General features: G+C 31.6%; 1 protein-coding gene across 1 annotated transcript in view; it reads right to left on the reverse strand.

Moving 5' to 3' along the window:
* The window catches only part of LOC127717706 (chitin synthase chs-1-like), a 75,506-nt gene extending 66,609 nt beyond the window's left edge, over nt 1-8,897 (reverse strand). The window contains exons 1-3 of the mRNA XM_052223468.1: nt 8,679-8,897; nt 2,722-2,786; nt 1,520-1,834 (exon numbers count right to left, since the gene is read on the reverse strand). Coding sequence (XP_052079428.1) covers nt 1,520-1,834; nt 2,722-2,773 — 367 coding nt within the window. The 5' untranslated portion in view covers nt 2,774-2,786; nt 8,679-8,897. The remainder of the gene's footprint in view (nt 1-1,519; nt 1,835-2,721; nt 2,787-8,678) is intronic.
* Between the last annotated feature and the right edge of the window lie 7,217 nt (nt 8,898-16,114).

Here is a 16,114-nt window from a genome sequence, read left to right on the forward strand (position 1 = left end):
GGTGGTAAACACCTAAAGTAGACATTATTGTGTAATAAACTGAATGTGACTTCTTTCCTTTGTAATACTGGTTATTTCAAGCATTTCTGTCAAGTTTTGTCATAATCAGTTCAATAGTTTGAGAAACATCTAGTATCATGAAAGACGACATCTACAGCGATTCGAGCAACATTTCTTCGACAAATCCAAAACAAGCCGCATCATGATATGATATAGTGTGGACCAATGAATGATCATATATTTATCTCATCTGCCTACAAACAGTTGAATATGATACAAAAGATGACTTTAGGAAGATAAATACCACTAATGGACCTCTTTGTCTTCTTAATAAGGTCTCTTTTGGTCCATTTATACCTCTCATTTCCTCAAAATTTCAACTTTTCAGGCCAATAAATATAAAAAAAATGGGGTAACTTTCACTCATTTATGATAGAAATGTCATATGAAATGAGTAATTGAAGTATTCAAGCAGAATTAACAAACCATATTAAAGTGTACCTTTGATAACTATTTACTGTCTCCAAGGATGTTTCATTAAGTCCTTGCGTAAAAATAAAATATACGCCGCGTTCCAGAAAGGGACATAAACAGCTTCTTTTTTAGTGAATAATTTGTTGTTACTGCATTAAAAATAATTTCATTTACTTATTATAACTATATATTTATTAAAGTATTTCTTAGGAAAATTTTCTATTATAGAAGAATATAAGAAATAAGGAGAAAAAGCTCCCCAAAACATTATGTATGGCTTGTTCTGTCAACAGAATATTCATGGTAGAGTCTTATTTCAAGGAAATTTTCACATAAATTGTGTTTTGGAGACTCATTCCACTCAAAATATTTAATTTTTTGTAATATATCACTTAGATAGCAATACATTTTAACACATGAGAGTACTCGCAAGGTCAAATGTGCATGTACAGCTACCCATATTAGGTGTTATACCACCATTGATTTCCCCCTATTAGTCTTTGTTAAATTTGCACTTTTCAAAAAATTTGGCAGAACTTATCTTTGTTTCAAATAAAGAAAGACTTGGCACGAGTAAAGTTTTATCCTGTCCAGTACTATAGAAAAAATTTCACGTAACATTTCATTGCATATAAGAAAATAACCATCACTGGAAGTTAACCAATCAAATTTCCCCCCTTATTTAACCTGTGTACAAGCTTTAGTAACCATGTAACCTCAAGTTTCCAAAATATTCTATAGAGACCCCAAAAAAAATTCAAAAAAAATAATGTTGCTCTGAAATACCAAAGACATATGTTTATGACCCAGAAATGTTTTACTGCAATAAAATATAGGATTAATTACCTACAACTGTCAAATTCAAGGGAATATTTTTTTCGACCTATTTTCGTATGCAACCGGATGTGACGTACCATGATTTGGTGGTATTACACCTATAATCACAGTTGAAATATAAATAATAAATAAATGTCTCCTTTTGTTCATATATTCATATCGTACCCACTTTTTTCTAAAACCACAGATATTAATTGATTGTACTTACAGGTGAAAACATCCTCTTCTACTAGAAGTTTTATTTCACCCAATACTACGCCATACAAACAAGAATACGAAACATTAAGATCTGTTTTAGTCAGATTTTGAATTATTAAGGTGTATCCATTCGTCAAAGCCTTGCCATCATATTTTCTATTTGGTAGTCCTGTTTTGACGTCTATGTACAGAGTGCGTTGAGCGGGAGTCCACATATCCCAACCAGCATGTTTAGGGCAGCAGTTCGAAACATTACAAAATAATGTTACGTTTTGTCCATAATCTGTCACCTTTCCCACAACTGTCCATTCCAAAACACCTGCAACTTTTTTTTAAAATGAATGACTTCGTCAATTAATGGCAACACGTTGAATAACATATTATTTCATAAATCAGTAATAATATCCAGGATAAATGATAAAAAAATATAATTTTACTCTTCTGATTTCAAACTCTATACAGGCTGTAAGATCTTCTTCTTAAATTCAATGGTAATGATAATCAGTATCTTGAGGTATCTTGAAATAATTTTGCATCATTACACCACAATACGTAAAATACTGATCAATTCACAGGACAGTGATAAAGTAAAATCACAAAAATACCGAAAAACGAGGAAAATTCAAAATTAAAAGTTCCTAATCATATGGAACAATACAAAAAAAAAAGAACGACAATGTAACACACACAGAAACGAACTATAAAATAACAACTACCATTTTACTGACTTGGTTCGGGACATTAAAAGAAAAAAAAATGGTGGGTTGAACCTGGTTTTGTGGCTATCCAAACCTCGCCCACAAAATTCCATTACAGTGACAACGATGTGTGAACAAAACAAACAGACACTATAGGTACAAATGTCAAAAATTGGGGTACAGCAGTCATCCATGTGTTATAATTTTCATCACTATAAATCAACATATCCTCATCATCATACCATACATCGTTGAAATATACTTCTTTTGAAGACCTGTCTTTGGCGTTAAGGTCAATCCAGCAATGATACATTGTCCAGTTTCTTTTATATAAATTGCATATAACATTTGCAATGACACTTTTTTTTTCTTCAGTTTTTCGACATAATTATATGTTGTAATTCGTATGCCATCTTGTTTTGTTCAGTTCTGCATGCTATCAGTACTTTTTCAGCAATTAGTCAAAACCTTCAGTGATTTTGTATTATGAATTGTTTTTCTAACATGATATTACCTTGTATTATATAACAGTTTATTAAAATCAGCATTGGCAGGAAATTCGTCATATCTAATAATTTTCTGAAGAAAAAAGAATACCAATAGGAAATCAAAAAAGTATTAACTCAATAAAACAAAAACAAAAAGAAACATCTATGTCATATTTCAGTTAATAATTACTTTTCCACCTGTTCATCACATTTCAATATATGTAACATTAAAATGAAAACAAAATATCTCTATCAATATCCGATAATCACACTTTACATTACTTTTTCAGATATTTTTTTTTTCTCGAAAACGATTACCGAGTAGAGATGAAGATATGAACTGGAAAGAGATTGATGTAGTAAATCAATAACGCGAATTCAGTACATATACTAGTACATGGTGCAACCAAAAGCAAAGTAACAGCACTATAGATTCTATTCTTTATCCATTATTCAAGATGAGAACTTTTAACACAATTTTGAATTTAAACCATCTATAAATTTTGCACAACTTCAGTATGATTATTTTAAGGTAACTATTCTATATGAGGAAGACACCCATATCTAGTAGTCGGATATAAAAGGACCTGACATGAAAAGTGAAGTAAATTCAAACGACAAACTAACGACCATATTCATAACGAAACAATGCATGTCAAACAAATAATACAGACATTAACCAACAGCAACTACTAAAGAACGGGTTTCGGACTTTGGACAGAAATTAAAAAAAAATATATAATCGGGCGAAACATGGTTGTGAATCATCCCATTATCTTGGACAACATATGAACAAATCGTAAAAATCAGTGGCAATACACCTACGACAGGTAACTCAAAGAATTTGTATTGATTTTTGTTATGCTTGTCATTTCGTTTTGAGGAATTCCGTCCTCATGAATATTTCTACTGTTTTCGTTTCCGTCGTTTATCAACACACGTCTAAAAGGTTGACAATATATTGTAATATAAATTGCATTTTTTCTTTTGATGTTTTATGAAATAATTTGCTTAAAATATGTATGTGTTTAGGGAAAACCATGGTATATTATCTGCAATTTGATGTTGTACCATACAGATCAACTAGAAAACAAAGGAAAAAAAAGCTATGGTACAACACATTCATTTTCTTAATATTCCATGGCTGAAGCTTCACCCCATTTTTGAAAAGATGTTCGCCTCTGAAATATTAAGGAAATTAAATAACGTAAAAACGTAAAAGGTCATGTATGTGTTTACATTTTATGACAAAAAGCAATAAATCATTTGAACCGCATCTCAAGAATCCTTTTTAAAGTTAAATAGTAATTTTAAGTTCCCTTGAGTTTGGAAAATGCAATAAGTTTCTTATTTCAGTTCTGAATAAAATAAAATCAGAAAAAATGAAAGGTTGCAGTTGTTAGAATTTACACGTACACTTGTATTTTTTAATAACATTCAAGCATTATACAATCATACACAGGACGCAAAACTGACTTGCGCGAGCTTTCATCTCACTGGAATAAAGAGGTAACGTGATCAAAATCTAATGTTAGTTCAAACTGTCAATCATTATATCTATATTACAAATTATATATACCAGTGTCTTACTCATAACATATTTAAACAAACTCATCCTTCGGATTCGTTTGTTTAAATATGTTAACTCGTAAAAAACCATGGTATATATGTAAGACTCTAAAGTGCGATGGTACTCTAAAGTGCGATGGTCACGCTAAAGTGCGATGGTCTACGCTAAAGTGCGATGGTGTCTCACGATAAAGGTGCAATGGTTGTTTGTTTGCTAAAGTACGGTGGTATATCAAGCTAAAGTGTGATGGACCAATAGGGTAAGGCTCGAGGGCTTTAAAAATGTTAAATAAAATTGAGAATTGAAATGGGGAATGTGTCAAAGAGACAACAACCCGATCATAGAGCAGACAACAGCCGAAGGCCACCAATGGGTCTTCAATGCAGCGAGAAACTACCGCACCCGGAGGCGTCCTTCAGCTGGCCCCTAAACAAATATGTATACTAGTTCAGTGATAATGGACGTCATACTAAACTCCAAATTATACACAAGAAACTAAAATTAAAAATGATACAAGACTAACAAAGGCCAGAGGCTCCTGACTTGGGACAGGCGCAAAAATGCGGCGGGGTTAAACATGTTTTTTGAGATCTCAACCCTCCCCCTATACCTCTAGCCAATGTAGAAAAAACAAACGTACAACAGTACGTACAGTAAAACTCAGTTTAAGAGAAGTCCTAGTCCGATGTCAGAATAGGAAACAAAAGAAAATAAACAAAATGACAATAATACATAAATAACAACAGACTACTAGCAGTTACTGACATGCCAGCTCCAGACCTCAATTAAACTGATTGAAAGATTATGTCTTCATCATATGAATATCAGGCACAATCCCTCCTGTTAGAGGTTTAGTATTATACCATCATAAAATATATGAGAAGAACATAACCCGTGTTATGCCAACAACTGGTTTTAGAATAAATATGTTTAATTCCGATGCAAAGACCCTATGAGTGAATCAAAATTAAAGCCAAAATATGCAATTTTTAATGACCTGACAACAGTATCGTAACTATATCCCTTCTTAATAAGTCTGTTTAAAGGTTTTGTTCGCTTTTGAGGTGAATACTGACATTTTTGTGCTTTGTAAAGAATATTACCATAAAAGATTGGATGTGAAATACCAGAACGTATAAGATGTCTGCATGTTGAGTTATATTTACGAATGATGTCCTTATACCGATGATAAAATTTAGTAAATGTTTTGACTAGTTTATGATATCGAAAACCCTGGTGTAATAATTTTTCATTAATACATAAATTTCTCTCGCTAAAATCTAATACGTTGTTACATACACGAGCGAATCGTACAAGTTGAGATATATAAACACCGTAAGATGGTGACAAGGGAACGTCACCATCTAAAAATGGATAATTAACGATAGGAAATGAAAAATCATCTCTTTCATCATAAATTTCTGTATAAAGCTTCCCGTTAATGATATAGATATCAAGATCGAGGAAAGGACAGTGGTCATTGATAGTATTAGCTTTATTTAAAGTAAGTTCAACAGGATAAATTTCTTTAGTATACATACTGAAGTCGTCATTATTGAGAGCCAATATATCATCCAAATATCTAAAAGTATTGTTAAATTTTTGTATCAGATGTTGTTTCGATGGGTCTTTGCTGATTTTAGTCATAAATTGTAACTCATAACAATACAAAAACAGGTCCGCAATAAGTGGTGCACAGTTAGTCCCCATTGGAATTCCGATAACTTGACGATATACGGAATCTCCAAAGCGAACAAAAATGTTATCAAGTAAAAATTCAAGGGCAGATATAGTATCAAAGCATGTCCAATTGACATAGCTCTTTTGTTTGTTGCTACTAAAAAATGACCTAAAAGAGTTTGAACATATGTTTTCGCATTCCGACTTTTTAAATGCCCATTTAATAAGGTGTGTGATTTTTTCTTAATAAGAACATAAGATGTAAAAATAGTTCTTTTGCAACACTAGTATTCTAAGGTATACCATATGTGATAGGCATTATAATCTACTGGTAGGCTGAAGTGATTGTTTCTAAATTTAGAAGACCGACTACGTATTAATTGCTAAAAAGGTAATTTAGGTGTCACAAAATACTATATTTCTTGTAAATGAATTTTTAACATTTCGGGCGTATTAAATATTGTGATAATTGGCGTAGCTTGCCATTCACACAGTCTATCACTAATGGGAACACCTCCCCTAACAGTCGTCATTGTAAATTACAAATACAAAATTCGATTATTGTCGGAATATGTAACATTTATTTGTTTAAGCTTTAATTTAAATGAGAGAAAAAGGCGATGTTCGCCGAGTTTTCTCCTTTTTCGTAGCGACTACACATACATGTTATATTTTCCTATAATGTACAAACTAATATTTTAGCCGACAATTTATAATTTACGCATGCAATCATGTACCTTTATTTTACCGATGTTACTTTTTAAAGCGACAATATTTTAACGGGGACCGCAAAGTAAACTGCAACATAAACAATGATTTAAATGTATCCGTTCGCTTCCAATAAAAGCACGATAAGGATATTTATGCGAATACTATTTTGTACCTAAATAGTAAAATGGTCGATACAAGTTCTTCTTCCTGCTACCGAAAAAAACACATTTGCTTCAGACGTCAAAGCACGGTTAGGTTTAAATTAATTATTAATAAGTCATTGACATTTGGTTTAACAGTTGTTAATCAAATATTAGTAATTTATCTTCCAGTATGTTCATTTTTAGTTTGTATAAACGACTGTTAACGTCATAATCAAACTACGTTTCTTACGTCTATACTTTCGCGGACCATCGGACTTCAGCGTATGCAGGCATCGCACTTTAGCGTATACCATCGCACTTTAGCGTGACCATCGCACTTTAGCGTCCCCATAGCACTTTAGAGTCCTACATATATAGTACATATTGTTAAATTTAGTTGCTTCTAGTGTTATTAACATTGATTTGATTCTTTTTATAAATGAAAACATCATCAAATATCCATTGATGTACAATTACGAATACGAATTACTCAACATCCTGTCGATAAAGCTACATGTATGTGGCATTGTACGGTTTTAGACTTAATACAGAAACTTGACCGATATGATAAAAAGAATTTGCATTATTATTTAACTCCGTGTTCCACAATACATATGATGTCCTACCACTTAATAATTCAAAGAATTAGGTTCGCCTTAACATGAACAGTTTTTCTTGTAAAAAGTCCAAATCAGAATTTATCAACCATAATTAGAATTAATCGTAGCTCTCAATGACTAGGTTAAAATATAAGTTTGTATTTTGAAAATGTACATTTGTACGTATTAGAGTCATAAAAATAGCACACGTTTTGATTTTCTATGAAATCTCAAGAAAACAGGGAAAATATGACATTTTTGCAGGACATACTTATTTGTGCTGAACTCATCTATCGGTGATAAACATATAATGTTTACCTCATTTGTTGTCTTACATCTAGATGTTGACACTAAATGTTTGCTGAAAACGAAACATTACGACAAAATTAAATTGTCAATGTCTATGTAGCGATTTTCAGCCGCGCCTTCAGATGAAGTATATATCTCCTAGTTGAGACAATATCCTAGATCTTGCGTTTCATATTATTATTTTTCTGAAAAGATGATTTCTGCATGCAAAGAAGATATGTATCCAGCGGTTTTAAATGGTAGTGTTAAAGACATCCTTTAAAAAGTTTAACTTTTGAGTTGCTTGACAGTTTGGTAAAATCTTATGTACCAATTGTCGTTACCACAATCACTTCCTCTATTGTGACAAAACCAATTAAGACTAAATACCGTTTTTGTGCTTGCATAAGCAACATTACGGGTGCTACATGTGAACAAGGACACGCTTACAATGCTAGGAACCAGTGTTCACCACAAGATTTTTTTTTATGGGTTTGTATGTCTAGTTGCTCAATCTTTAATTAACCTTACATATAAAAGATTGATACATTCACATGGATCGTATATAAATTTCCTTGCTCGTTTTACGACATCACTTTAAAATTTAGAATGTGCTATTCTGTTTGAAATAAGTTTTCTACAGGTACAGCTATAATTGCAGACCAAATCTTTGTATCTATTCAAGTGAAAGAGTTGAGATATATAAACACCTTAAAACGGTCCTTTGCTTTCATATAGATATTTACCTTGGATGCACTGAGAGGATATGGATACTTTGACGAAATAAAATCATTTGTGAACTATTCAAATAATGAATATATACCAAAACAATGGACATAAATTATAGCTTGCTGTTTGGTGTGAGCCAAGGCTCCGTGTTGAAGACCGTACTTTGACCTATAATGGTTTACTTTTTTAAATTTTGACTTGGATGGAGAGTTGTGTCATTGGCACTCATACCACATCTTCTTATATCTATAAACAAAACTTACCTTATTAAATTGTCTCAGGTGATAAATCTCAAAATCAATCAGAATATGATTGAAGATTGTGACAAAAGTTTCCTTAATAACAAATGAATAAGATTTAAAGAAAATAATATTTGCGATTTCCAAACATGGAATACAATTTCATTTTATAACTTGTCTGAGTATCAAATTGAATACGTTTGATTCATGCAAAACAAAAACACAAACAGAATTCCCTCAAAACGTATAGAATGAAAGTCGATTGTATTTGTAATATTCAGGTTTTTAAATCGTGTCCGTACTAGTAATAACTGAAATTCGGTTATTGATTGAAATTGAAATAAACGTTGTATTGTCATGCCACAGTTAAATATAGGATTATTATGAAGCCGTTCGATGTCAAACTGGTATTTCATATTTTAAATGATAATACGTAAATAATTTTCTATTCCAAAAAGATGATGTCAAGGACAAATATTTAATACGCAAAATATATGTTATCCAAATGTCGTCTACATCTTATGTTCAGGTCGGGTATTTCCAATGACCCTTTCTAACACCAGCTTCAAAATCCGTATCGATGATATATCATATCAGAAAAGAAGTGCTGACTACTAGGGTTGTGATAACATCGGATCACGAAACGTCCCTCAGACATTTAGACGTTAAGTGTTCAATTATCGTTTCATTTTATTCTTCCAGTTGTTTTAAATCAAGATCTGATATTTTTGGTGAAAATAAAAGCCCGTCTGGTGTACTAATAGTTATCAAAGGTACCAGGCTTTTAATTTAATACGCCAGACGCGCGTTTCGTCTACACAAGACTCAACAGTGACCCTCAGATCAAAATAGTTAGAAAGCCAAAAGAGAACAAAGTTGAAGAGCATTTATGACCCAAAATTCCAAAAAGTTATGCCAAATAGGGGTAAGGTTATCTATTCCTGGGAAAATAAATTCCTTAGTATTTCGAATAGTTCATACGTTTGCAAACAGTAAATTTATAAAAATGACCATATAATTGATATTCATGTCAACACCTCATGTACTAAGTTATAAACAAACATGAAAACAAGAAATATTTACACGTGGAATTTTTCAAAGAACATCATGAACATGTTTATTACATACATAAGTCAAAATCACTAGATGATAACTCTGACCAGAAAAAAAATGAAAGGGGTCTACCTCATTGTCCGTTGTCATTTTGTGCAGTAAACGTATTTTAGCCAAATTTGTATTTTGGTTATTTAAATAGGAGTTATCGAAGACACACAACTATGCTAAAATTATAATTCTTAATGAGAGAAAAAAAAACTAGAATGATGTTAATTTTTAACTTGAGGATTGTAGCATGTATGAGTATTTAAATCAGTAACAAACTCGAGCATTACTGATTATGTGTTACCGCTTTTTCAAACACCCGCTTAACTAAAATTCCCTTTATTTTCGTACCTTAGGACAGGAAATATTACTATCAGAAATCGCATCAATTTTTATTTTTACAATATCTTATTGTAGTTGAAGAAAACAATCATTCAAAAGTATTAATAAAAAAAATTGAGAATGGAAACTGGGAATGTGTCTACAACCCGACCAAACAGCGAGAATAAAAACATACAGCCGATGGGCACCAATGGGTCTTCAACACTGCGAGAAATTCCACACCCAGAGGCGTGCTTCAGCTGGTCCCTAAACAAAAATGAGTACTAGTTCAGTAATAATGGACGTCATACTAAACTCCAAAACATATAAATGAACCAAAATTAAAAATCTTACCAGACTAACTAAGGCCAGAGGCTCCTAACTTGAGACAGACGCAAAAATGCAGTGGGGTTAAACATGTTTTTCTTTAGATCACAATCCTCCCCTATACCTCTAGCCAATGTAGAAAAAACAAACACACAACAAAACGCACAGTAAAACTCAGTTTTAAGAGGTCCGATCTCAATGTCAGAATAGATAACAAAAGAAGCTAAGCAAAATGAGAATGATACATAGATTAATAAAGGACTACTAGCAGTTACTGACATGCCTGCTCCGGACCTCAATTAAACTGATTGAAGGGTTATGTCTTTATCATATGAAACCCAAGCACAATCCCTCCCCTTACGGTTTTAGTATCATACCATCATAAAATATATGAGAAGAACTCGTATCATATCAACCACTGTTTTAGAATAACTGTGTTTATTTCCGATGCGAAGACCCTATGAGTGAATCAATATTAAAAACAAAATATGCCATCTTTAATGACTTGACAACAGTATCGTAACTATATCCATTTCTTAATAAGTCTGTTTAAAGGTTTTGTTAGCTTTTGTGGTGAATGCCAACAGTGTTTGTGCTTTGTTAAGAATATAAAAGATTGGATGTGAAATACCTGATCGTAAAAAATGTATATTGATTTATACTTACAAATGTACAAATGATGTCCTTGTACCGATGATAAAATGTAGTAAATAGTTTGTGATATCGAAAACCCTGATGTAATATTTTTTCACTAATGAATAGATTTCTTTCGTTTAAATCAAATGCGTTGTTACATACACGAGCGAATCGAAAAAGTTGAGATATATATACACCATGAGATGGTGATAAGGGAACGTGACCATCTTATGATGTTTATATATATAGATTGTTTGTACCTTTCTATTTTTTTCATTAACTTTCTTATTTTTTTTTTCAAATAAGATATTAATCATGTAATGTCACTTTTTCATGTATTGCTGTCAAAATTAATGATTTTATTTAAAGGTAAAAAGAACTAGAATTTTCAAATCGGATTAAATTCAGATAATCACCTTTGAAAATTTCTTAAACTTTTCAAATTAATGTTGATTTTTAACAAACTTTACAGCTATCTCAATATATATTGATCTTGCAAAATACTAGGTTATTTGGTAGTTTGATTTATTGCTGTCAAATACAAAGATTTTGTTTTGAGTATTTATCTGAATTTAGTCCAAACTGAACTTTTATTTAGCTTTGATTAAATCCTTAAATTTGAAATTTGACGGCAATTAACCAAAAAATAAATCATAGAAATTTGTAAGCTCAATAAATAATTCAGTTCGTTCTAGATATCAAAATTAAATGGAATAAAACGTCTTATTAGTAAACTTTCTCTTTTTTTCTCTGCAATAGATTACTAGTATTATCAAATAGTTTATCTAATGTGTATGTGGAAAATTTTGTGAAAATATAAAAAGTGGCAATTCTTACCTTTCATACCTTTGGTTTCATTGATATATATAGATTATAACATGGCATTTTTCATATCAGACCCCTTATCAGCCCTAGGTCATGATATCAGCCCGAGAGCCGACAGTTTGAAGGTAAACTAATAATAACTTAATCCAATCAAACTGCGCAAGATTCAATAACAATGCGCGGTCCACATCATAATTGGACAAGTTATAGGGGTAAACTGGGTATTAGGATGAAAATGACAGATATTTAGTTAATATTTATGCAATACCGAATAAAAATTTGTCAACAAAAAGGTTTGCTATAATTTCAAAAACATGTCGTTCTGTATTGGTATTGTTTTCGGAACTTTAAATAATTTGCGTATTTAAGGCGATACAAAGTTTGGGCTTCAAAAGTCTACATAATATTTGACTTTATACAGAAAATTCGTCCTTTTTAAACATTTAATATTTCACAAATAATACTTGATTTCAAAGTAAATTCGTTTCTTAAGACACTGCAAAAAGATTCATTCTGATTGATATAGTGGTACTGTCATAAAGTGCGTTGAAATGAACAGTGGTACATTGTGTATAGCAAACATCCAATTTCCTCACAAAATGTTGTCACACTATAACGGAAAGCGAGGTCATTAATTGTGGTCCTAGGTCTAATTTCACTTTTTTCCAAAACTACTTGGCCACCGACATATTCTAAAAATAGTAATCAAAACACAACGTTTAGTTCAATTAAATGATCGAATTTTATATAATACAAAAAAGATCCCGATTTAAAAGGCTAAAGTCAACAAATAAAATATAATATTTATGTACATTTCCATTGAATAATATTCTAATGTTAATCTAACCATTCGGTCTCGGTACTTAAAGTCTTTCAATCGTTTATGGGTGGATTTAACATACATATAATATGTTTTTGTGAGGAAATTGGATATTTGCTATACACAATGTACCACTGTTCATTTCAACGCACTTTATGACAGTACCACTATATCAATCCGAATGAATCTTTTTGCAGTGTCTTAAGAAACGAATTTACTTTGAAATCAAGTATTATTTGTGAAACATTAAATGTTTAAAAAGGTACATTGTGTATAGCAAATATCCAATTTCCTCACAAAAACATATTATATGTATGTTAAATCCACCCATAAACGATTGAAAGACTTTAAGTACCGAGACCGAATGGTTAGATTAACATTAGAATATTATTCAATGGAAATGTACATAAATATTATATTTTATTTGTTGACTTTAGCCTTTTAAATCGGGATCTTTTTTGTGTTATATAAAATTCGATCATTTAATTGAACTAAACGTTGTGTTTTGATTACTATTTTTAGAATATGTCGGTGGCCAAGTAGTTTTGGAAAAAAGTGAAATTAGACCTAGGACCACAATTAATGACCCCGCTTTCCGTTATAGTGTGACAACATTTTGTGAGGAAATTGGATGTTTGCTATACACAATGTACCACTGTTCATTTCAACGCACTTTATGACAGTACCACTATATCAATCAGAATGAATCCATTTGCAGTGTCTTAAGAAACGAATTTACTTTGAAATCAAGTATTATTTGTGAAATATTAAATGTTTAAAAAGGACGAATTTTCTGTATAAAGTCAAATATTATGTAGACTTTTGAAGCCCAAACTTTGTATCGCCTTAAATACGCAAATTATTTAAAGTTCCGAAAACAATACCAATACAGAACGACATGTTTTTGAAATTATAGCAAACCTTTTTGTTGACAAATTTTTATTCGTTATTGCATAAATATTAACTAAATATCTGTCATTTTCATCCTAATACCCAGTTTACCCCTATAACTTGTCCAATTATGATGTGGACTGCGCATTGTTATTGAATCTTGCGCAGTTTGATTGGATTAAGTTATTATTAGTTTACCTTCAAACTGTCGGCTCTCGGGCTGATATCATGACCTAGGGCTGATAAGGGGTCTGATATGAAAAATGCCATGTTATAATCTATATATATCAATGAAACCAAAGGTATGAAAGGTAAGAATTGCCACTTTTTATATTTTCACAAAATTTTCCACATACACATTAGATAAACTATTTGATAATACTAGTAATCTATTGCAGAGAAAAAAAGAGAAAGTTTACTAATAAGACGTTTTATTCCATTTAACAAGTCATTTTTCCAAGAGAATGCCAAAAAGCATTTTTCGCACGGTTACGCCATTTAAAAGATTGCTTATCTTTACAAAATAAAAGCTTTTTACAGTCTTATTGGAATATTATAATTACAATTAATCCTAAACTTATGTAGTCAGTAAATAAAGTCAAATATGTCCGATCTGCAATTTTTTGGACATCAAAAGTCAATACGATCGTTTTAATGTCAATTTCGTCTACCTCAAACAATCTTATTAGACACTATAGTTCAATCTTTCTGAATTTTGTATATATTTTTGGACAAGTACTAAAATTTACACACACAAAATATTTGACAAAAAGATTTGGTGCATTTTTTTTTAATGAGACAAAACGTTATAAAGAACTAATAGAGGAATTTAATTGTGATCTTTGGCCTTATCTCAAAAACATGGAAGATGTCCTCTACGTATAGCTGGAAGAGGTTTTTGAATTTTGAATATAAGGACTAAATTTTTCTTTTCTAACATTTGCATTATCATCTTAAGTTTGTATTTTTCCAATTAATCCTTATATCTTCTTTTTAATGTATGTTTACCCTTTTCAATCGTCAAAATGTTTTATACCAACATGAATTCATCTTAAAATATATATATTAATAAAATACCAAGAAAACTTATTACTTTGTATTTTTATAGTTTGTTCTTATGTTGTACTGTTACACCACTGTCCAAGGTTAAGGGAAGGAGGGTTGCATTGTGCGCCTTCAAACTAGTTTAACCCTGCCACAGTCTATATGTGCCTGTCCGAAGTCAGGAATCTTTATTTCAGTGGTTGTCGTATGTTGCTGTGTTGCATATTTTTTCGGTCATTTTTTTTACACATAAATTCATGTAAGGCAGTTAATTTTCTAGTTTGAATTGTTTTACATTTGTAATTTTGGGGGGCCTTTTATAGCTGACTTTTCGATATGGGCTTTGTTAATTGTTGAAGGCCGTACTATGAACCATTGTTGTTTATTTCTGTTTCATTTGGTCTATTGTGGAGAGTTGTCTCATTGGCAATCATACCACATCTTCTTTTTATAATGTTCTGTCTAAAAAAAAGAGTCTTCTTAATCAATATTCTGAACTAAATCTGTTAACAAACTTAAACCTGTGGCATAGTGGAGGTGCACATTTCGAATTTAAAAAAGCATAGGTTCTTAGAAAAAAAATCGCCTATCAACGCATGGAAAGAAACAGTAAAATTATTGTATGTTTTAGAAGCACTTTATATGATCATGTCAGCCTTGTTTTTGTAAGTGATCTTGTTCGTTTAAAATCAGAGTTTTTTGTAAAAGCTCAGGCAGTAAAAGAGAGACGAAATAAACTAAGGGATATGCATACTCATTAGTCGAATGAAAATTGACAATGCAAAAAAAACAACGGAAAACGACCAAAGAGACCAGCAATAGACGTACACGAAACCCACTATGGAAAACATAAGACTGAGCAACTGGAACTCCACAAAAATTGGTGATCTCATGGAACAGTCAGCGAATCCTTCTCAAAATATGAGACCGGTCGTTCTGCTTATGTATAAGTATCGGTGATAAAGTCTAATTCCTTAGGTCCTGATAAATGTAAAGTGGACAGTATTCTAAGGGATGCATAAATTAAAACGAACTTCAACATGTTCAAGACGATTTAAAGTCATATGAAACTTCAAATTTAAAAAAAAGTTGAACATGTTTTATATACTTGAATGGCTAAGTTTCACTCTAAAAGAAGTGAACGCGATTTTATTTTTAATGAAAATCCTTCATTTCATCAAAAACTTCAAAATTGTATCGATATTGAATTTTCGACTTCCCAGAAACAATTTCGCCGATATTTTTCGAGACCTCTCGTTACAACTTGCCCCCCCCTCCCCCCCCCCCCCCCCCCCACACACACATACCCAAGTGCGAGGGAAAGCCGTGATGAAAGAATGTAAACACAAGTGCTGTTGAAGATAAATAGAAATAACAGATTCCTAAAGAACAAATTTGACATAAAATAAACTATTCAGAAATGGATTAATCAACAAACGAGAACGCATGGAAAAATCATAAAAACAAATGTCATGGCTCTTTCAGTTCACTTATC

Source organism: Mytilus californianus, unplaced genomic scaffold (assembly GCF_021869535.1).
Source record: "Mytilus californianus isolate M0D057914Y unplaced genomic scaffold, xbMytCali1.0.p SCAF_10, whole genome shotgun sequence".
NCBI classification, from domain to species: domain Eukaryota; kingdom Metazoa; phylum Mollusca; class Bivalvia; order Mytilida; family Mytilidae; genus Mytilus; species Mytilus californianus.